This window comes from Osmerus eperlanus, chromosome 1, assembly GCF_963692335.1.
Source record: "Osmerus eperlanus chromosome 1, fOsmEpe2.1, whole genome shotgun sequence".
Taxonomy (NCBI): domain Eukaryota; kingdom Metazoa; phylum Chordata; class Actinopteri; order Osmeriformes; family Osmeridae; genus Osmerus; species Osmerus eperlanus.
The window spans coordinates 10,671,243-10,693,471 of NC_085018.1; the positions used below are offsets into that span (position 1 = coordinate 10,671,243).

The window sequence follows — 22,229 nt, forward strand, 5'->3', positions numbered from 1 at the left end:
CAACAAGTCCCTCAATGAGAGTCATTGTGTTCCTGGAGGAAACTAACATCAGGTCCAGTAAATCATTCAAGTACCGTTGTACTCCCGGAACAAGTGCATCTTAAGCCTTTTCTTGAAGGTGGGGAGACAGTCAGTGTCTCTGATGGAGGTGGGGAGGTGATTCCACCATTGGGGGGCCAGACAGGAGAAGAACTTGGGTTGGGAGTGGGCGCTCTTGAGAGGTGGGACCACAAGACGGTTGTCAGAAGAAGACCGTAGGTGGCGGGTGGGGGTGTAAGGCTGGAGGAGAGACTTGATGTAGTCGGGCGCAGTCCCGTTCACCGCTCGGAAGGTCAGTACCAGGGTCTTGAATCTGATACGGGCCATGATGGGAAGCCAGTGGAGGGAGATGAGGAGTGGGGTAACATGGGAGCGTCTGGGTAGATTGAAGGCCAGGCGGGCCTCTGCGTTCTGAATCCTGGAGAAGGCGGGTTGCGCATGCTGGGAGACCGGCGAGCAGCGAGTTGCAGTAGTCCAACTTGGATTAAATGATGACACATCATGAAAGATTTGGTAACATTACAATGTGGGACTCCCGCTCTGACACCGAGGTGAAGTTAGTTTCATATTCGACATTCGACATTCGTCTCACATTCGGAAAACGCTACTTTGCAGCGTCGAGTTAGGGACCGGGTGAAAATTACCCATACAATTTTGAAAAATGATGACTTTTATAATGATTTTATGACTATAAAACCTCAAACAAACAGCAGAGTATTCCAACAATGTCTGGTATACTTCCACAGCCTTTAATTTTTCAATAATGTTTTTAAAAGAATGATAGAAAATCGCTAATCTCTGAAAATAGCATGAAATCCTTGCTAACCTCAATATCTTTTTCAAACTTGTGTCAAAAAATCTCAAATATACACCAGATTATTCTAATAATGTCTGGCCTACTTCCACACCCTTTACTTTTTCAATAAAACTTTTTTTTAAATGATAGAAAATCGCTAATCTCTGAAAATAGCATGAAATCCTTGCTAATCTCAATATCTTTTTCAAATTTGTTTCAAAACATCTCAAATATACACCAGATTATTCTAATAATGTCTGGCCTACTTCCACACCCTTTACTTTTTCAATAAAACTTTTTTTTAAATTATAGAAAATCGCAAATCTATGAAAATAGCATGAAATCCTCGCTAATCTCAATATCTTTTTCAAATTTGTGTCATAAAATATCACATATACACCAGATTATTCTAATAATGGCTGGCCTACTTCCACACCCTTTACTTTTTCAATAAAACTTTTTTTTAAATGATAGAAAATCGCTAATCTATGAAAATAGCATGAAATCCTCGCTAATAGAAGACGAGTAATCATTTCATACAAGAAGACAGGATCACATCCACCACAACGGTTCCATTGACAGTCTCAGCTGTCAAGTCTTAGGTAAAACACTTTATATGTAAGGAATATTTTGAATCCAGTCAATACTGAGAGAGAGAGAGAGAGAGGTATGTGTAAGATTACTCTGATGTAACCCCTCGACACACCCCATCACATGGAGTGTCTGCCTGTCAGAAAAATTGAAGATGTAACTTTTTTATTCTGTATAAAATGATACTGTGTTCAGCATTCCTTGTGTGCAAAGAGAGGCCTACCCCCAAATCTGAACTCTGAGTACACACACAAGACCCTTATCTTGGGGCTGAGGACTAAGGGGGGGTTTGTTTGTTTTAAAGAGATACTGTTTGACAAGGGCTAGATGGAGACGCAAACTCTGGTGACCATTTGCTTGACACCTATATGGTTGAGTTTTTACGACACCAGAACCAGAGATTCAACTAGGGTTGATGACGCAAACACACACACGCACGCACCAGGTCTATGCAAGGGAGCCAATGAAAGAAGAGTCTGGAAGAAATTGTCAAGGGAGTCAAGTGGCTGAGCGGTTAGGGAATCGGGCTAGTAATCAGAATGTTGCTGGTTCGATTCCCGGCCGTGCATAATTACGTTGTGTCCTTGGGCAAGGCACTTCACCCTACTTGCCTCGGGGGAATGTCTTTGTACTCACTGTAAGTCGCTCTGGATAAGAGCGTCTGCTAAATGACTAAATGTATGTCTCCACTGGAACTGCATGACTATCAGTTTAGTCTAGAAATGTGTAACTACAAAGCAACCAGATGATTGGAGAGTCTCTACATACTTTAAAAACAATAAAGACCAGGCTAAACATACAGTGATAATGGCAACATATCTCCCTCTGGCATGAAGGTCAGACTACAGTATTACAAATTGCATAGCTTGTAATGAGAAAGTATAACTAGTCTTTTGAAATTGGATGATGTTAATCCCATAGTAATGAACAGTTTTGCTATATCTTAAACACAGTTTTTATTAAGTGAATAGCGTTTGGAATAATCCTTTGACGTCTGAATGAACAACAATTGCTACTCTCATTAATACTCTTCTACTTGACATTATATAGATTGCATGCTCTGAATGCATGAGGTGGTATCATGCAGAGTGCTTGGACATGACCCACAGAGAGTTCAACGCCGCCAGAACAGAAACAGACTGGAAATGCCTTGCCTGCAACAGACGGAGTGCCTAAAAATGTCCTGCACTAAAAATAATGTCTTTGTTTTAATAAATGACTAATACCACAGTAATAAAGATTAGAGTTATGATGTTTAGCGAGGATTTCATGCTATTTTCAGAGATTAGCGATTTTCTATCATTTAAAAAAAAGTTTTATTGAAAAAGTAAAGGGTGTGGAAGTAGGCCAGACATTAGAATAATCTGGTGTATATTTGAGATTTTTTGACACAAATTTGAAAAAGATATTGAGATTAGCGAGGATTTCATGCTATTTTCAGAGATTAGCGATTTTCTATCATTCTTTTAAAAACATTATTGAAAAATTAAAGGCTGTGGAAGTATACCAGACATTGTTGGAATACTCTGCTGTTTGTTTGAGGTTTTATTGTCATAAAATCATTATAAAAGTCATAATTTTTCAAAATTGTATGGGTAATTTTCACCCGGTCCCTAACTCGACGCTGCAAAGTAGCGTTTTCCGAATGTGAGACGAATGTCGAATATGAAACTAACTTCACCTCGCTTGCTTTGACTCCCTGACAAAAGCACTTTGTGTTGCTAACAATCTTGTACCAAAAAAAAAAAAAAAGAATGTAAGATTAAAATTTGATCATTGTTTTTCTCCCTGAAGCTTGCTATCCTGTACATTTAATAAAGCAGCGCCAAGTCAATTTGACAGAGATTAAAAATCCATTTGAAAGTGACGGTACAGATAAAATAGTGCTTGAAATACCTTTACTTTGCACGCAAACAGGCACACACACAGCAGAATTTGTCGCGTTTAAAAAACAGACTTGTTGCATTTTGATGCGTTTTTTTTAAACAAGGTGCCAGGACATTTCACTGTTCAAGGTGCACTGATTGTTTTTCCACGACAAATGTGGTGACCTTTCCCTGAAACTGATAATAATCATAATAATGACGAAAGTAGGGAGAGGAAAAAGTTGTTTTTAGACAGAAAATCTTTTGACTTTCCATTTAAAGCAATATCTAACATGCGAGGTGCTGAGTAAAAGAGTTAATAAATTGATTATTTTTGTGCCCTGAATAGTAGATGATTACTAACAAACTATTTATCATGTGACAGTATTCATATATTTGCTACTCTGCAGGTTCAATCTCATACCAGGTTTCTCATGGAAACGAGGTAGGCTTAAAACCACTGTAGGGGAAACCTCTAACTCTGCTTCTGAAACCACTCCTCCTCCTGTTTGTCTCTTTGTTTCACCAGTTCAAGTCCCAACGTCTCAGATTCTCAGAACTCAACATTACCCAAAGAACTTTATCGAAATACATTATCATAACATCAGAGAAACAAAATCTAAGCCCTACTCATCTCCAGAAGCAATGCACACAGACATTTCTCACACAGAGAGATTTTCAGCAACTACATATTTATCCAGAAAAGCATTCATTATGTACATGCCTATGAAATAGTAAACTTAACAGTTTCTCAGAATTTGTCGTTAGCCCATCTGTAACATCAGACAGTAGATATATTTAGCATTGACAGTCCTTAGTCAGCTAAATTCATCAATGTCTAAGTAAGACAGGAGTTGATTGATAAGTAACTTTTTACAAATGTGTTGATTTACTGTATTTGATACACTTTAATCCCAAAAAAATACACTGATGTCAAATATTGACAATGTTTCAGAATAAGTTAACTGACAAATACTGGCAGTGATGAAGATACTTTCTTTTTCTTGGATGGTTTGTGTTCTATCATGGCTCCTCAGCACCTGATTTAACCAGAGAGGACAGAGTATTGTCCCCACTTTCCTCAACTGGCCTTCGACATGAGTCCTGAGCTGGGGGAAAAAAACAGTCAGAATACATATCGACTATGAATGTAAAAGATACTCTGCACAGTGTTTACCTGCTCATTCCCAACTCGTTTAAGCACAAGAATATGGTACAGTCCAATTTATAATCTATAAAGGAGCCTCATACCTGTTTTTACTATTTGCAACTTGTAGTTTTCAACACAAGGAGTGATGGTAAATTTGTAGGTCAGGAAAACCAACACCAGCAAAGTAAGTCCAAAGATTAAGCCTAAGGTCAGGGGTAATGTTCCTGTCGAACAGAAACAACACCGTTGTTAATGTCTACGTCAATATTTTAGACACAAGTCTTGGCTAGCTGAGATTATACAAAATAAGATTAGTTGGCCATGGAGATGCCACAGAGCTGGGAGCAAAGAACATTGACCATATTTGAGGTTTGTAATTGAACTACCATTCTCGTTTTTGGAGGGGGTTGATATAAAGGTAGGAGAAGTCAGCTCAAGGGGGGGTCTCTTGGAGAATCTCGTCTGGATGGTGAGAGGAGAGGGGGGTGGAGTGGGGAGAATCCTGATTTCTGAATTATTGTTGCAGATCACATCCGACGTCTTAGTGCCATTCACTCTAACTCCACTACTACATCTGGAACACAAGGAAATACAAGGTTAAGTCTCCAATGCTGCAAGAAAAGATGTAGCACTACTATATTACATTGTTATATTGAGTGTAAAGTCTATACTATGTTACAGCATCATATCAAAAACATAATTTAAACATATCATACACAAAATAGAAAAGACTATTGAATGTACTAACTCTTTCCATTTCACACAAGAAACGTCCTTTTCTGATGTAAAGAATCCGTTCTCGCACTCACGGCATATTGGTTGACCTAAGACAAAGAAATTGGACTCAATGGCAAATGAACACAAACAGACTACAAACCTCATTAAAGATAATCATATGATGTATTTTGAGCTCAACCTTTACCTTCCACATGCTTTATTCCTGATCCCTTGTCACACTTGCATGCATAAGATTTGTTATTCATGGGGACAAATCCATCCTGGCATTTGCAGGTTGTGTCCATAATCCTTGTGCACGTGTTCACCTCTACACTCCAACGCTCTAGATAGAACAAATTAATTGGGCAATGCTTATCTTGTCCTTGCCTTAGATAATAATACCATTAATACCGTATATAGGCTTACTAATAATATCACCAATTGAGAGACAGACTATATGATAAGACAGAAGATACAGGTAATGTATAAAAACACATGTAAAGATAAGAAGGGATGTATGACTTACTGTTGGAACAAATGGTACATGGCTGACAAAACTGTGAATCATTTGGTGTTGCCTGGTAAGTGTTTTCGGAACAGTCAGCACACCCTTCTCTAGGATCTATCCTCTTACCTTGATAAAGAAAATATATTGAACAGATATAATGAATCAATAAACCAAGAGAGGACGTGGCATGACTGCAACACAGCACATTTGGGATATATCCTGATATATCAAGAAGATAAGTTCCTGAAGTTAGTTTAGTGGTAAACTCTTCCCTTCAGTACCAGCAAGACAATACAAATTGGATCATTTATATTCAGTAGAGATGCAGAACATTGTAACATGATGATGAATAAACGTGTTTACTAATAACCTATGTTCGATGCAGAGGAATATCCCCATAGTAGACTATATCATACAACCTAGTATCTACCATGGCTCAGATAGTCCCATTTCGAGGTCTGAACTACCTGTAGTATAAGCACAAATAATATAGTAATAATAGGAGGATAACTTAAAGTGAATCTAACAAATAAAAAATATCACATATCACATAAATATGTGATTAGCCTATACTTTATGTCCATTATGATTAGCATTATCTCAATGTAAATTAGGACTTCAAAACTATAGGCTATACCGTAACACCAGTTTAGACATAGCAATGGTAATTTTGGATATAGGCTGCTTTACCTTTACCGCACACTCCAGCCACATACAGTCCCGGAACGTTAAGAGAGCACATTAGCGTTACAAGAACACTGATTCCACTCAAGTTCATTATGAGATTTGGGAAAAAGCCTTAGATATGAGCACAGCTGCTAGACTATACCTTTAGAAGGCAAAAGACAGAAACCAATTTAAAATCAGAATCTCTATGCAAAAAGATCAAAACCTCAGATGACAGATACTTTGGTATCTCTGCGTGTGATCTTAGTGTTGAATCAACTGAACCTTTATGCACACGCCTCCTTTCCTTGATGTATAGTAACCAGCTTGTTATTCATCGGAACAATATCTGCCTCACTGCTTTTAGCCTACATAGACCGACCTAGAAATATAGGCTACACCCAAATATATACCATATCGAGTTGGCTATAATGCATGGCCATAATGTTTGTTTACGTAAGTAGAAAAAAGTTACTGTATTTTCTAAAACCACCCTTAACATAGCATAATAATGTATTACAAAGCATTGCAGAGTTGTTTAAACTACACTCCCAATATGAATGAATAAGCCTATTTAATTATGTCCTAGGCTAGTGTAGCCTAATTCATGCATATTGAATTAAAAATGTACGGCAACATTTCACTGGCTTAAATTTTTGTGATAAAAGGAACTAAAGACTATATTTTTAGAATGAATAAATCCCCGTAATTTCCTTCCTTTGAGCCTACCATAGAAAAGCGGTCCAAGGATGTTCTGTGTGGGCCTATCTGTGTTTCATCATCTGACACACATCTGGCATCATGTCTCGGTCGGATGCCTAAATAAAATTGTATTACCTGTAAAAAATGTTGTCTTACTATTCCCATTTACCCATTCTTTGTCTATTTTAAGCTATATTTAAAAAATATTACTTCCAGGGCTCTCAAGTCTCACGCATTCGCTGTGAGACTCACGCATTTCAGCCATTTCTCACGCTCTCACGCAACACTTTGTATTTCTCACGCATTTCAACCATTTCTCACGCTGAGAGGTAAAGGATAACTTCTCCCGCTATATACAATTAATGGACAAGGCGCAGGCATACTGAGATGATAGTTTAGATCTTTTAATAGTATAGTGAGTGAGTGAGTGAGTGAGTGAGTGAGTGAGTGAGTGAGTGAGTGAGTGAGTGAGTGAGTGAATGAGTGAGTGATTGAGTAGTTGGGTTCAGTCGGGTAACAGCCTGGGGGAAGAAGAAGCTGTTTGTGAGCCTGGTAGTAGAGGCTGGGAGGCTCCTGTAGCGGTGGTGTTGGGGTGGTGCATGGGATGGTGTTGGGGTGGTGTTGGGGTGGTGCGTGGGATCGCTGATGCTGAGAGCTCTGCTCATCTGTCTACATTGATATGATGATTGTATTTTATGGCTTGGAGCTGGGTACCGGTGATATGCTGATCCGACTTGACGACCTTCTGCAGGATGTGGATTTACTGTACCACACTGAGATGCAGCTGGTCAAGATGCTCTCAGGTGCAGTGGTTAAAGAATGATTCTGGGTATAGGTGGGCACTCCTCAGCCTCCTCAGCCTCCTCATACAGACGTTGTTGGGCCTTCTTCATGAGGGAGAAGGTCATTGATTTCCAGGAGAGGTCCTTGTTGATGTGGACTCCAAGAAAAGTAAAGTTGGAGACATGCTCCACTACAGCCCCACAATCAGCTCCTTCACCTTCTGCACATTGAGGACAAGATTGTTGGAGGCACACCACCTGGATGTGAAGTGCAGGATCTGACCCACTGAGGCACACTGAAAGTTGTTGTGCTATCGGCTTTAAAAAGTGACAGATAGTGGTTAAAAATAAAGTACAGTGTGATGTAAAGCCAAGTCAACATGACTACTTTATTGTATTGTATTTACGGGTGTCACTCTGGCAAATAATGTTTATATAAGGATTTGTTTATATATTATGAACAACAGGATATCGTGTATAGAAACATTAAGAAGTGCACTTTCTTTTGTCTTTTTTTTAGTTTTTTTTTTTTACAAGAGATGTACAATCTCTAGACTGCTTCCTAAGTGTGGCTGTGGGTTAACGGAAACTGGTTTGTTTTTAGTCAGAAGTTGAGACTGGATTCCATGGAAATAGTCTACAACGTTTCCTGCTAACACGCAACTTCCTCCATGGAGAAAAAACTGTCATATTTTTTACGGCTGTAAGTTAAGAATAGACTTAACGTACTCTCATAATGAGCTGACAGACAGGTTAAGTTTCGACCTTCTGTTCACAGTGTAATGTAGGTTACATCATATCCTGACCATATAGCCTACCTATTTCTATATATCTTATAGTTGCACATAACATATATGTAAATGACCAAAGTGTGGTACCAGAAGTAATAGGTATGGGTTGCACAGTTGAATAAATTGAGCTACTTAAATACTTTCTGAGTAGTGATCGGGGTGGAAAACGGATTTACATTGTGGTGGTGGCGTCGTCAAAGGGTGGCGATCGTAATTACGACAACACATTGCAAATGTGGCAGCTGTCGGAATACGGTAACGGTTGTTTGGTTCACAAGTGGAACCGAAAGCTAATAAACGGACCGACCAGACACTATTTTAATGTTTCGTTGGCATGAATGTCATTTGACATTTCGTTATGTCATGTTAGTAAGCTAATTGCACTTCGATGAGCGTTTTTATTGACATTTGTGTTTGCTTACAAATATACGCGGACATATTTAGCTATTAGCTTGAGAGTGATACAAGAAACTACACCCAAGCTAAAATATTCTATCACAGCAAGTTACAAGTTAGCTAGCTAGCTACACTGACCAGCCCAAGAACAGCAATGCTGGTGACCGTATTCTGCGCACCGAGGGACCTTCCAGAAACAACATTTGCCCTAGATGTGTCTCCAGAGCTCGAACTTAGAGACTTCGTAGCGCTTTGTGAACTAGAATCAGGGATCCCGGCTGGAGAAATTCAGGTAAAACAAAAGATGCTAGCTAGCTAAGCTATATAGCTAGCTTAACTATGCTAGCATATGTCTTGGAGCTACTTGCAATGGCTAGCTAACTTGTTAGCTTTGCTTGTTTTTAGTGTTATCTGGATGACTAGCTACACGTCTGTCTGATACTTGAGCTCTCGCCACTGTATTTTGATTATAAGCTAGAGCATAAATGACTCGGTGTTTCTCTATACTGTGAAGATGAAGGGAATTTTGCCTCACTGATTGTTGCCAGACATTTGTTACTTTATCTATTAACCTGTTTTTCCAGATATTATATATAGAGCAACCTCTTAAAGACCTGACACGTGCCTTGGGGACCTATGGTTTGAAGGATGGGGATGTGGTGGTTCTTAGACAGGCTGACAGACGGCCTCCGCCAGCTTTCTCAGGTAAATTGTTGATTCGAAATTGCTCTTCAGGAAGCTGAAGGAATGAGAGCCATACTTGATTTCTCTCTGATTACGTTAACAAATGATTTCCCTTTAAATCCATTGGAAACGATAAACCCCAATATCACTTAAAGGTGAGATTGGTCAATATACTTTGAAGTGTAATCCATTCTCATGTCAAAATGTTACCTTCCCTGTTCCGTCTTAACTCCTTAGGTCTGCCTCGTATTGACTTCAGTTCCATCGCAGTCCCAGGCACCTCCACTGCTAGTCAACGGCCTGCCACAAGGCAGCAGCAGCAGCAGCCACATCAGTCTCCAAACTCCCAGCAGCAGCAACGTTCTCCGCCCCCTCCTGCACCCCCAACCCTGGGTGGCTCTGCTTCTTCTCCACAGGGACTGGATGATCCAGCCTTGCTCCAGCAGATGCTTCTGGCCAACCCTCACGAGCTGTCGCTCCTCAAGGAGCGCAACCCACCGCTGGCTGAAGCCCTGCTAAGTGGAGACCTGGGTGAGGGACTTTGTCTATTTAAGAGCTTCATATTGTGTGACTGTGTCTATTTAAGAGCTTCATATTGTCTGACTGTGTCTAGTCCAGAGCTTCAAATTGTCTGACTGTGTCTATTCCAGAGCTTCATATTGTCTGACTGTGTCTAGTCCAGAGCTTCATATTGTCTGACTGTGTCTAGTCCAGAGCTTCATATTGTCTGACTGTGTCTAGTCCAAGCTTCATATTGCAGTGTTTCCGCTATGTTGATTTTTTGAAAAAATGTCTTCCGCCATGGTATCAGAAATAGGGCTGTACAACATTTTAGGCCGTCTATAAGCAGTGATTGTTAGAGTGCATATAGGAGAATAGCACGGACACGCGCTTCACAGCGCAGTTGAGATTGCGTGTGTGCGTCCTTGAGAACTGTAAGTCGTAACTTATGTTGTCAGTTCATTTAAGCCTGTTATTGTATTAGTCTATAGTTCTTGCAAATTTAAATTAAGTTAACTGGTGATTGTCGTTGTTTGTATTCTTCCCCTGCTAGCAAAATTGCACATGTCGATTCGATAGCGATAGCGCGGGGGGGGGGGGCTCGGGCTCGGACAGACTTGTCCCCACTGCAAAAAAAAAATCCTAGAGGAAAGACTGTATTGTCTGACTGTGTGTATTCCAGAGCTTCATATCGTCTGACTGTGTCTAGTCCAGAGCTTCATATTGTCTGACTGTGTGTATTCCAGAGTTTCATATTGTCTGTGTGTATTCCAGAGCTTCATATTGTCTGACAGTGTCTAGTCCAGAGCTTCATATTGTCTGACTGTGTGTATTCCAGAGTTTCATATTGTCTGTGTCTAGTCCAGAGCTTCATATTGTCTGACTGTGTCTAGTCCAGAGCTTCATATTGTCTGACTGTGTCTAGTCCAGAGCTTCATATTGTCTGACTGTGTCTAGTCCAGAGCTTCATATTGTCTGACTGCGTCTAGTCCAGAGCTTCATATGGTCTGACTGTGTGTATTCCAGAGCGTTTCACTAAAGTGCTGTCGGAGCAGCAGCAGGACCGTGCGCGCAGGGAGCAGGAGAGGATCCGACTGCTGACTGCCGACCCGTTTGACTTGGACGCTCAGGCTAAGATTGAGGAGGACATCAGGTAGTCTATTCAATAATGTGGGGCAGCAACATGGAGGGCTTGAATGCAGGTCAGAGGTGGGACTGGGGGGTAACTAAATAGGCCCTAGACCAATAAATGTCTGACCAATTTGAAGTACGCAAGGCTAGTCTGCCACGTCCTTATGGAACATCTCTACAATGTGTCGTCATATCTTTGTGCCCCAGGCAGCATAATGTTGAAGAAAACATGACCATTGCCATGGAAGAGGCTCCAGAGAGTTTCGGGCAGGTGGTTATGCTCTACATCAACTGCAAAGTCAACGGGCATCCTGTGAAGGCTTTTGTGGACTCAGGTAACCATATTCCACGCGTCTCTAATATGTCCCTTCTACGTAAATCCGTGAAAAAGGTTGCCTGATCATTCACATCCACATCCTCCTCCCCTCCTCTTTACCTCCGCGGGGTCTTGGGCGCACCAGGAGCCCAGATGACAATCATGAGTCAGGCCTGTGCCGAGCGCTGTAACATCATGCGTCTGGTGGACCGGCGCTGGGCAGGCATCGCCAAGGGCGTGGGGACCCAGAAGATCATCGGCAGAGTGCACCTGGGTACGGCTCTGCTCTTTCAACGATTTAACCTCCCACTTCAGTAGCATTTCAGTGTTTATAGTTGTATTCAACCTGTTTACGACTATGGCAAGATCTATTCCGGATGTGAGTTTTTAGCAGAACTGTAATCATGGCTGTGCCTTAGCTAGTGTGTATTCTGTCACCTAAGCAACTCTGTGCCTGGTCTTTTGCGTTTGGTCTTCTCAAGCTCAAGTGCAGATAGAAGGAGACTTCTTGCCCTGCTCCTTCTCTATCCTGGAGGATCAGCCTATGGACATGTTGCTGGGCCTAGACATGCTGAAGAGACATCAGGTATCTGCTCTGGCCCCCCCGGAAATACAACTCCCACTGTGTGTCACAGCATTACATTCCGGGGTGGAAAACGACACTCCAAATTCATATGTTCCCATCTTTATCCTTAGTGTTCCATCGACCTGAAGAAGAACTTGGTCCTGATTGGCACCACGGGCACCGAAACTCACTTTTTGCCTGAATCGGAGTTACCTGAGTGCGCCCGCCTGGCGTACGGGGCAGAGGGCCGCGAGGACGTTCGCCAAGAGGAAATGGCCGACAGGGAGCTTGCTGAGGCGCTGGAGAGATCTGTGCAGGAGAGCGGTAAGGGGAAGCGGGGGAGGGGAAACCTTGAGGGCCGGGGAGGAGTGGACCTCCCAGCTTGTTCGGACATGAGCCCACGTTTGCATGCGCCCGGTTTCGACGCTTCGGACTCGCGAGCCCCGTTTATGCAGTCGTCTGCATAAAGATCACTTGGTGTCATCGCCTCATGTCATCTTTGAAAACGTATCTGCAGAAGGCCCGGGAGGTGGTGAAATTGAGACCCGAGTTTACCAGCGGCCAAGTTCAAGTTGCGTCATATGTAACTGGTAAACAAGCCTTCTAAAGTTGGGACTTCAAGCGGGGCCTTATAATTGCTGCGGTCAAGTTTTGTGTGGTGAAAGTATTATTATTATTAGAAAGTGAATTGGTTAAAAAGGTTTTGTTTTTACAGTTCAGGAAAAAGAATTCCCACCTTTGAGCCCAATTGTGCTCTCAGAGGTCAGATGACAGCAGATGTGATCGTACAGTGACCCCCTTTTTGAGGGTCCTAGGTCCTAGTTCTTTGGCTGATACACTCTTCACCACTGGGAGTGAAAAGGTTGACCGTGTGACGCATGCTCTGTGCGAGTGCTAACTCTGCGTCCCTCTGCATGATGTGTGGTGTGTGCCCTAACCCTGAGCAGGACAGCACTGATTCTTTTGGAGAAGCCAGCTGGAGAGGGTCCTACCAACCAGGTACTGCACATCTACAGAGACCAAGCTAGCTAAGTCCAATGACGTTTCTTTCCTTTTCTCCGCTCTACATATTTTGTTGTCGGATCTATTATTTCCAGCTTATTGGAAGCGATATGATAGGAAAACTGGTAATGGAATTATCGAACGACTATCATACGAAAGTCTTTCCTGTTTATAAGTTAAGTCGATGATTAGGTGTCTCATCATTTCTATGTATCATATTTCATTTCAAAAGCTGGCATGGACCCAAAAACAAAAAGCATGGTTTGTGAGACTGATCCATAGCAGGTTTCCGACGTTTCCAACTTGAGTTTGCTTCTAATCATTATGATTCTGCCGTTTCTACCATGATAGACACTGCAGATGGACAAACTACCTCACCAAGCTCCTCACCATTCCCAATGCCCAGACCCCTCAATCAAACAGCCACCTCAACCTCGTCTACGCCAAGCCATCTCCGAAACCTGGGCCGCTCCGAATCAGCTCCAGCCTCCATGCACCAGGCTCCGACAGCGGGGCAGAGCCCCAGCCAGCCTGGCTTCCCGGGAGTTCCTGGGTCCTCGTCCCAGATCCAGGCCACCGCTCCTACAGCCCCCAAAGCTTCTCCCCCAGCTACTACCAACCCTACCCTACCTCCTCCACCCACCCCGTCAGCTCTAGACCTACTGTCCACGTCCTCCCCTCCCCCAGCAGACAAGGCTGCGACTGGCACTCCTCCACCAGCAGATGCAGAGGGTCAGGTACCCACTGCTCCAGAGGCGGACACTGGCTCCGAGGCGGGGGCGGAAGGCCAGCTCCTCCCCCACCCAGATGATCTGTCCCCCACACAGCCCATGGAGCAGGAAGGGGACGTGTCAGCCAGTACCGAGGGGACATCTCCGAGGGCTCCACGGGCCACAGAGGGGGAAGGCAGTCCCCAACATCAGCCCATGTCCACTGCCCCCTCCCTGCCCCTGGGGACCTGTATCCCAGCCTCGGCCCGCGATGGCGTGCCGGACCAGCAGCCCGGCTCTGCTGATATGGAGTCTCCCTCCTCCCAGGGAGCGGTGCCGTCTGAGAGGGACCAGCCAGAGGGCGAGCGTGGCCCCGGCTCAGACCACATCCCCTCCCTGGCCGCAGCCCTGCTGGAGCTCCACGAGCTGCTGGTGTCCAACAGCCACGCCCCGGCCCAGGACCGCAGCGCCTCCTGCTCCCCCTCCCGTCCCTTTCGCTTGGATGCCGAGGGACTGGACGGCAACCGCCAAGCGGAGCCCCTCCGGACCGCCCCGACCCCTGAGAACCCCGACCCTCCCCCCTCTACTGCCATCATCACCGCTGGTGCAGACACGAGCGATGCCAAAACAAACCACGCTGCTGTGCCTGCCAGAGGGGCGCCGCCCGCGTGTCTGGCGCCGAGCTCCTCCGGCCAGGAGGAGGAGAGCCCTGGGACGGAGACGGCCACCGAGGCGACGAAGGGACAGGGACGTCCGCAGGCCTCGGACCGCTCCTGGGGAAGGAGAGCGGACAGACGCGGGTCGGAGGATGCCGGCGTGACGGAAACGGAGGGCCCCTCTCCTCGTCAAGGCAACCTGACCCTCCGGGAGCCCCCGGAGGGTCAGCAGGGGCGGGGCGTGGCCGACGGAAGAGCCTCGGGCGCCTCCGACGCCCCGGACGCTCTCGACCTCCGGCTGGAGCCCGGTCAGATGAGCCCCTTGTCGCTGGCCGTGGGCTCCCCGGAGGAGGCCCCCGGCGTGTCGCCCCTCTCCTCCTCCCCCTCCAACCCCGAGGCCAGCTCCTCCGCCCGGCTGTTCTCCGCTCCAGGACTCTCGCCGGGACGGTTTCCGTCAGAGCACATCCAGAGGATCCAGGCGGCTGGTTTCTCTGCCGGGGAGGCGGCCGAGGCTCTGGAACAAGCCCGGGGGAGTGTGGAGCTGGCTCTGATGGCCCTTCTGGCCCGAAACATCACTGTGCCCACCTGAGAAGGCCTGCACGCTCTCCTCTCGACATCTTTAGTGTTTTTATACCTTTGTCTCGTTCTTGATACTGACATCTCAGCCGCTTGTTCCTTCTGCTACAGGGAGAAAGGGGGGTTCAACGCTGTGTGTGTGTCTGACAGACCATAAAGCTAAAAACAGCTGGCATTTGTTAACTGGGTTTAGTAGGTGGGGGTGAGTGTGTGCATTCAGCTACTGTTGGTGTCTCCGAAGGCCTTTGTTTGATGGGTTTTTAAAAAATTGGATTTGGTATGTTAAATGTCCTCGCATCGATGTTTTTGCCCCAAATATTTTAAAGGCCCCCATGTACTTGGTTCTAATTACATTTGAACACCTAATTGATGGAGTAATGAGCGAGAGGATATCCATCGATGATTAGTTTTCTGTGTGAGGTAGAACCTGATTCACTGAGGTAGATATTATATCAACGTTCTAGCCATGCCCCAGTAGTCATTTTAAAGCTGAAATGTTTTTTTTTTATTTTATTTTTTTTAGGGGGGGTGAGTTGTTTTGTTTTTCCTGTTAGTTATTTTCCTTTGCTTTGACTAAAACGATCCTCAATTCTTTAAATAAAGCCAACCAAGCCTATTCAAACACTAACACTGTGGATACTGCTACATTTCAGGAGGTGTTTCTATGCGTGCTGCTTAATCCTTTTCATCACTTAGCAGTCATGGCAAGTCATCCTGTCATGCAGCCATTGCCAATCTTCTGGGATTTAAGGGTGTTTTTATGGTTGATAAACCAGTATTTTAGGTCAGATCAATGGGAATATGTGGTATGAAAGCAATGCATAGATTTTGGGCCATTTAATGTGAAAGTGAGCTGGTAGGGTTAGGAGATTGTCTTCAGTGTGTTGTGCTTGCAACACTGGCATAGCACATCTTAGAAATTCCGATATATTGATTTTAGACCTTTCAGTAGTTCCAGTTTCACCTAATTATATAGCATCATCATTAGTGAAATCATCCATCTTCAATAGGTGTCATCTGGTCAAGCTGTCAAAACAACTTAGGATAAGAATAATTATTTTATGCCGATGTCCCAACATCAGGCAGGCTGATCAAAGTATTTACTTTTATCTTGTACCAAATTTAAACATGCAAATAAAAAAAATAAAAAAAACTGTTTGTTTCTAATTAGCGTCATTTGAGTGTTCTATCTTCCCCATCCTTTTCAAGTTTGGAATTTAAAATATGCTTAAGATCTGTCTGTCCTTTGTTTTTACATCCCTGAAGCTTTTTATGCAGTTTTAGGGTCGGGGTCTCCTCACGTTGCAAGAATGTTCCTAAGCCTGCACACCTGCAAGTACTTGTTGTGATTGGGGTGCTTGATGATGTAACGAGTCACAGCAACGCCCAGCTGTACCTAATGACTGCCGAATCCCTGCTGAAGCAGGTTGGTCTTGTCACTTGTGATGATCTAATCCTATCGTGCACAAGCTTTACATCCATAATAGTTTTGTGAATTTCTTTACTTCCCGGGATCAATCAACTACTGCATGTGTGCGTATGTCTGACAACACTGGCCTGTCTTCTGTCAGCAGGTGAGCGCACAATGTCTCAGCATGACCTTGGTTGTTCCTGGTCTGATAACAGTGATTATGCGAGTGCTGAGGGTCGCACCAAACAGATGAACGGTGTAACCGAGGATAAGGGGAGCGAGGCTGCAAACCAACTGGACCACTTGTTTGGGTATACAGCTTCACCATATACAAAGTTTAGATTTCCATATTTGTTGTTGTGTGATAACGGTGTAGTGTTCTGTGGTTAGCACTCCTGGGGGCATAACCTCAGCACTCAAGTCTGTGGCTTTCCATATGTGGGGTCATGGAGGGTGTGACTCACCTGAGTCCCAGCCATGCCCTGTGCCTGACCAGAACAAGGACTCCTCAGACTCAAAGGCCAAACACCAATGGTATAAGTTTATATAACTGCAAACAAATTAATTGCATCAATTACCTTCTAACCTTAAGGAAGTGGCTTCCTAAAGTGATTTTGTTCTTTCTAGGTCATTTGGAAAGCATAAACCTGCAACAAATTTTAAATCCAAGTACATTCATGGTTGTAAGTATTCAACAGTGAGATTTGAGTGCATTATTCCTTTTGTTGGTGTTTATTAAATCACTACCTGTGTTGATGGGTCTCAAATAGTGAATTGTCACCATGCGTGCCTTGCTTTACCTGGTTTCATCCACTAATTCCTTCCCAGGCCCTCTGTATCAGGACTATTGTAAAACCTCTGGAAAAGGTGACATGATGAACTTGTCCAAGCTAGTGACCTCCCAGTGTCTCCTGGGCCTTCAGAGCCCACCTTGCACCAGTCTGGACACCGCCTCCCCCCCACAGCACATCCTCAAGGTGACGCCGTGTACACTTTGGCAGGAACTTGCCGAGGTGAGGGAGCGAAGGCTGCTCACCTCCCTGGCCCTTGGAGAGATTCGCCTACAGGAGGTACTGCATGTGGGCACCGAACACGTCGACCCTGTACAAACCCAGTTAGTTTCCTCTTGTACATTCACGTTTGTCGTACCGTCCACTCGATGTGCAATGTTTGCCTTTTGGTTTTCCGAAGTCCAAGTTTGAGATGATCGTCTCTGAGGCGTCCTATCTGAAGAGCCTAGGTGTCGTCATCAATCACTTCTTCACATCGAAGACACTGAGACTGACCCTGTCTAAGATGGAGCATCGCATTCTGTTCTCTAACCTCTGCGTCGTGCAGACAGCTAGTGAGAGGTGAGGCTCTTTTGATTCGATTTGCACATCCTGTGTCATGGTCGTATCAATGTTCCTCTTTGTGTACTCATTCTCCCAGGTTTCTGAAGGACCTCGAGGTTCGCCTGGGGGAGGATGTGATGATATCCCAGGTTGGGGACATTGTCCTGCGCCACTGCCCGGTGTTTCGCTCCCTCTACGTGCCCTACGTGACCAACATGATGTACCAGGAGGCCCTCTTCAAGAGGCTGCTGTTAGTCTCCACTGAGTCTTTGGAGGGTCCTTGTTTTGACTTGTCTTTTGTTTACACTGCTGTTTGTTTACACTGCTGTTTTATGCTCTTCATTTAGGCAGGAGAACAGGGAGTTTCTGCTTGCGGTGACAAAGCTAGAGAGTGATTCGGTGTGTCAAAGACAGAGGCTGAAGTCCTTCCTGGTCCTGCCATTCCAGCGAATTACTCGTCTGAAGATTATAATGGAGGTAACAATGAAGACATTTTTTTCCAGCCTCAAAGACACGCGTGACTCAGTAGCCAGGGACCATGTCTGCCAGTCCAGTGAATCTCTGCTGTCATTTCAGAGCATCGTGAAGTTGACTGAAAAAGACTCAGAGTCAGTTCCTTGTCTCAGAGAGGCTATCGAAGCTATACACAAGGTGGGGGATCCATAGATGTAAATGACCAGTCAAAAGTTGGACACATTTTCCTATTGTGTCCAAACTTTTGACTGGTACTGTAGATTTTTATTTTACATAAAATGTATAATTTCCTCCCCTTGTCCATCTCTGCTGCTGAGACCAGATTGTGTCGGAGTGTAATGAGCAGACCCAGCGGATGAAACAGATTGAGGAACTAGTACACTTGGAGAAGCTTGTGTACTTCCGCAAAGTCAAGGTTATTCTTTCTCGTGCTACTCGGGTGACGTCTGTGAGAACTTTCACTTCTTGACTGAGAGGGGAACCGGTGACGGAAATCCCTTTTACCCAAATATGTCAGGGATGCCTCAAAGTAGAAACATTGCATCTCACAAACATTTTTCTCCTCTCACCAGTCAATCGCTTTGATCATTAGTGGACGTTATCTGGTGCATGAGGGCTCTCTGAGGCAGCCGCTGCTGGGAAGCTCGTGGGGCACCAAGGTGACCTTCAAGGAAATCTACATCCACCTCTTCAATGACTTGTTGCTGATCTCCTTGAAAAAGTAGGGGTTTACACACGTGGGGATTCCCGCACAACACATTGCTTCGTCGTTTCACTCATGTTCATCACAAACCAATACCTCCTCTTCTCTACCTCACAGGGGTCTGCGTTTCAGTGTGCTGGATTATGCTGCGTTTCCCAGCCATGTGTGCACGGAGCCGTTAAAAGAGGTCACTGGTCTGCCCTCGGAATCCTTCTTGCTGCGACTGTCTCGGAACCATGCAGGCCAGGCCATTGCCCTCATACTGGTGTCGCACACAATGTGAGAATCTGCTGCGTTGTACCATCTCGAATGTAAAACCTAAATGGCGACTGAGGAGGTAGAATGTTCTCTAATTTATATGCCGTAAATGTGTTTAAGGTCCGACCTACAGACATGGATGAAGGCTCTATCCACTACAAAGTCAACAGTGACAGATCCTTGAGACAACGATGAATGCTCTTCACACTTTTTTTAAATTCATAAATGTATATTAAACTTGTCTTTGTTCTAAATCTTCAGATGTGTGCAGTTGGAGATGTGTCCCTGGTTCAATATACATTTTGAATACTATAAAGTACATTGTTAACAAATCTTTATGACATTGGGTGGTTCACTGGCAAACCTACCAACCATCAAAACTGCATGTCATCTCATCACAAATGTTCTGTTGCTGCTCCGAGGTCATCCTTTATGCCCTCTGGGTTCCATTTGCGATGCGTACACTGTAGTCCAACTGACCAATGCATTTCAGTTCATTGAGCTCATACTCGTCATTCCTGGCTGGAAGGGGAGGGTGGTGGTCTTGCTGGCTGCCACGCAGTCCTGATGCCATAGATGCTCAGCCAGGCAGTTGAGGAGGGGTGCCACCTCACCCAGCCCGTCGCTGACCTCACCCCCCACACAGAACACAGGCAGCCCCAGGACCTCCTGGAAGCTTCCGACCTCGCTCTGTGTCACATCCGTGTGCATGAAGAGGTCGAACCTGAGAGCACTGTCAAGGGCAAAGATGGATTTCATCGATTTAAACATGCAAAGTTTCCTGTTTCCTAAACATGGGTGTTGTAGGATACTTTGTTCCAACCACCAGTCTGACAGCTCTGTCTGAGGGTTCAGACCGGCTCTTGGCAATCTGGTTGGTCAGGTCATCAAATGAGGCTCTGTCAGTAAACGAGAAGAGAAAGAGGATGGCGTCCACCTGTTCCTTACAAGACTGAAACACAAGATACAAACACTGCAGTCTTTCACTTTTTATTCCGTGATTTAATGTTGCTGTTTTGTTGAATCATATTCCGTGTGTGTGATGTGAATGTGGTACATCATGCATACTGGAAGCAAATGGTCAAATCTACGCAAGGCGTTCTCCCCACAGTCGAACAGCTGCAAGCGGAAGAAGAGCACGCGTCCACTCTCTCTAAGCTTCACAGGCCAATAAATCACCGTGGCTTCAATTCCTGCAAGACATTGTCGATCTCAAACCATGTTAAATACCACTTTACTGTTAGCAGAACTGGCTAAATGTTGAGGTTCTTGCCTGAATTGATTTTTTTCTATCGCAAATGTGCTTGCTAGATAGCTTAGTTTTACATAGAAAGCATAAGGAAGAACATAGGTCGCCCTGCCTGTTGTTTCGTAGTGCAACTTTGGAATGTTCAGTCCAGCCAGACGCGCAGCAAGCGCCGTCTTGCCCACTCCGCTTTTCCCCGAGAGGAAGACCTTGTAGTGGGCTGTGTCCACAGCAACATTGGGAGGCATCACTGGAGCCTCTAAAAGACCTAAAACGCAATTCTAGTAAAACAAGGGTGCAGACTTAAATGAACTATAATATGTTATGAGACATTGAACGTATTACTGGTTACGATGTAAACATCAAAAAGGTTCCCACCAAAGTGTCTGCGTCTTTTCTTGAACAGAATTCGACCAAAAAAGTCCTTGCTCTCTAAGGATCGATGCCAATCCGCTACTATTAATGACCCTGGATCAAGCATTACTGCCATATCGCCTAGGCATATATATTAAGCTAAATGTGGTCATCAGATTAAATAATTACAATAGTTATCTTGCTGCAGTTCATCAATTAAAATGTGATAACAATTATCAAAATAGATCAAGTTTCGGTAGATAACAGCATACATGGATAACATACATGCTACTTGTAGCTACCGTAGTCTCTTCCTCAAACTCTTGCAAGTTCCTTGACAACCATAACATTTCAGAATAAAAGTCCCCTATCCATACTTTTATCCATTCAAGACTCAAGAGATGCATTTGCACATTTCAAACACCAGGCGGCTTCACAACTGCGAGGATTTTTCTCAACCAGTGATCACTATTGTGTCGGGGAAATTTGTCATACTCAAATCATACTCAACCATATGGATATGGAAGCTATGGAAGCCCATTTCCGCCAGTAAAAAAAAAAAAAAAAAAGATGACAAATTAAGTCATAATTATGAGATACGTAAGTCATAATTATGAGATACTAACTACAGCGTTTTTTAACGCCCTCTGCACTGCTTGCCTTCCCACAGACCCTCTGCCATCTGCCTTGTTCCAAAGAAGAGCAGACCCAAACTTCCCAATGACTTCCAACTTTTAGCTCTTACATCAGTGGTGATGAAGAGTTTTGAATGTCTGATACTTTTGTAACTACAAGAGACAGTCCAGAACCTGGCAGATCAACTCCAGTTTGCCTACATGAAGAGTAGAAGTCTAGATGATGCTGCCCTTACATTGCTGCATCATGTACACTCCCATCTGGAAAAACTACAAGGCTTGTGTTTGTGGAATATCTCTAGTGCCTTTAACAGAATGTAACCACATCTGTTGGGAATACAACTACTAAACATGAGTAAATCCTTGATTCATACTGCAGATAATTAAATTCCTAACACACACACAGGGTTCTGTCTTCTTCCCAGGTCAAAATACTTATTCAATGTACATATTCTCTGATTCATTTCATTATTTTATACTATGCTCTATTATACATAAATATCAAAAGTTATCTGACGAAATATAAGTAATCAGTTATACTTTATTTTATTTCATGTCATCATCACGTTTTCTTTGTGTGATGTGGGATGGATGAGGCTGCGGAGGATCCACAGCTTCCTTCTCTTCTGCTGCTGGTGGTGAACCTCTATGGTGGATGGATGGGCTGCAT

At 44.2% G+C, this 22,229-nt stretch overlaps 4 protein-coding genes across 8 annotated transcripts; 2 read left to right on the forward strand and 2 right to left on the reverse strand.

Moving 5' to 3' along the window:
• Window positions 1-3,964: 3,964 nt before the first annotated feature.
• Window positions 3,965-6,571, reverse strand: si:ch73-361p23.3 (tumor necrosis factor receptor superfamily member 9). Its single transcript, XM_062467863.1, has 7 exons — window positions 6,357-6,571; window positions 5,685-5,792; window positions 5,364-5,501; window positions 5,190-5,265; window positions 4,828-5,015; window positions 4,543-4,665; window positions 3,965-4,400 (listed from the first exon to the last, which is right to left on the reverse strand). Exons 1-7 carry the CDS (start codon window positions 6,442-6,444, stop codon window positions 4,315-4,317), a joined length of 807 nt encoding a protein of 268 aa, XP_062323847.1. The 5' UTR covers window positions 6,445-6,571; the 3' UTR covers window positions 3,965-4,314.
• Window positions 6,572-8,805: 2,234 nt separating this feature from the next.
• Window positions 8,806-16,311, forward strand: ddi2 (DNA-damage inducible protein 2). 2 transcript variants are annotated; one of them, XM_062458547.1, is made up of 10 exons: window positions 8,809-9,295; window positions 9,588-9,708; window positions 9,925-10,218; window positions 11,215-11,341; window positions 11,527-11,654; window positions 11,781-11,909; window positions 12,118-12,221; window positions 12,332-12,524; window positions 13,148-13,199; window positions 13,554-13,642. In XM_062458547.1, exons 1-9 carry the CDS (start codon window positions 9,158-9,160, stop codon window positions 13,156-13,158), a joined length of 1,245 nt encoding a protein of 414 aa, XP_062314531.1. In that variant the 5' UTR covers window positions 8,809-9,157; the 3' UTR covers window positions 13,159-13,199; window positions 13,554-13,642. The 2 variants fall into 2 exon arrangements, with proteins under 2 accessions (XP_062314522.1, XP_062314531.1); XM_062458538.1 differs by lacking the exon at window positions 13,148-13,199 and having other exon boundaries at window positions 8,806-9,295; window positions 13,554-16,311.
• A 149-nt stretch (window positions 16,312-16,460) lies between these two features.
• On the forward strand, window positions 16,461-19,584 carry si:ch73-15b2.5 (rho guanine nucleotide exchange factor 19). 4 transcript variants are annotated; one of them, XM_062458561.1, is made up of 13 exons: window positions 16,461-16,570; window positions 16,716-16,866; window positions 16,946-17,089; window positions 17,183-17,238; window positions 17,384-17,625; window positions 17,747-17,907; window positions 17,987-18,139; window positions 18,237-18,366; window positions 18,466-18,540; window positions 18,686-18,778; window positions 18,936-19,084; window positions 19,184-19,345; window positions 19,445-19,584. In XM_062458561.1, exons 2-13 carry the CDS (start codon window positions 16,730-16,732, stop codon window positions 19,506-19,508), a joined length of 1,566 nt encoding a protein of 521 aa, XP_062314545.1. In that variant the 5' UTR covers window positions 16,461-16,570; window positions 16,716-16,729; the 3' UTR covers window positions 19,509-19,584. The 4 variants fall into 4 exon arrangements, with proteins under 4 accessions (XP_062314545.1, XP_062314554.1, XP_062314564.1 ...); XM_062458570.1 differs by having other exon boundaries at window positions 16,504-16,570; window positions 16,719-16,866; XM_062458580.1 differs by lacking the exon at window positions 16,461-16,570 and having other exon boundaries at window positions 16,592-16,866; window positions 17,384-17,532.
• cplane2 (ciliogenesis and planar polarity effector 2) lies at window positions 19,519-21,334 on the reverse strand. Its single transcript, XM_062458605.1, has 5 exons — window positions 20,949-21,334; window positions 20,686-20,838; window positions 20,393-20,517; window positions 20,137-20,276; window positions 19,519-20,048 (listed from the first exon to the last, which is right to left on the reverse strand). Exons 1-5 carry the CDS (start codon window positions 21,058-21,060, stop codon window positions 19,814-19,816), a joined length of 765 nt encoding a protein of 254 aa, XP_062314589.1. The 5' UTR covers window positions 21,061-21,334; the 3' UTR covers window positions 19,519-19,813.
• Between the last annotated feature and the right edge of the window lie 895 nt (window positions 21,335-22,229).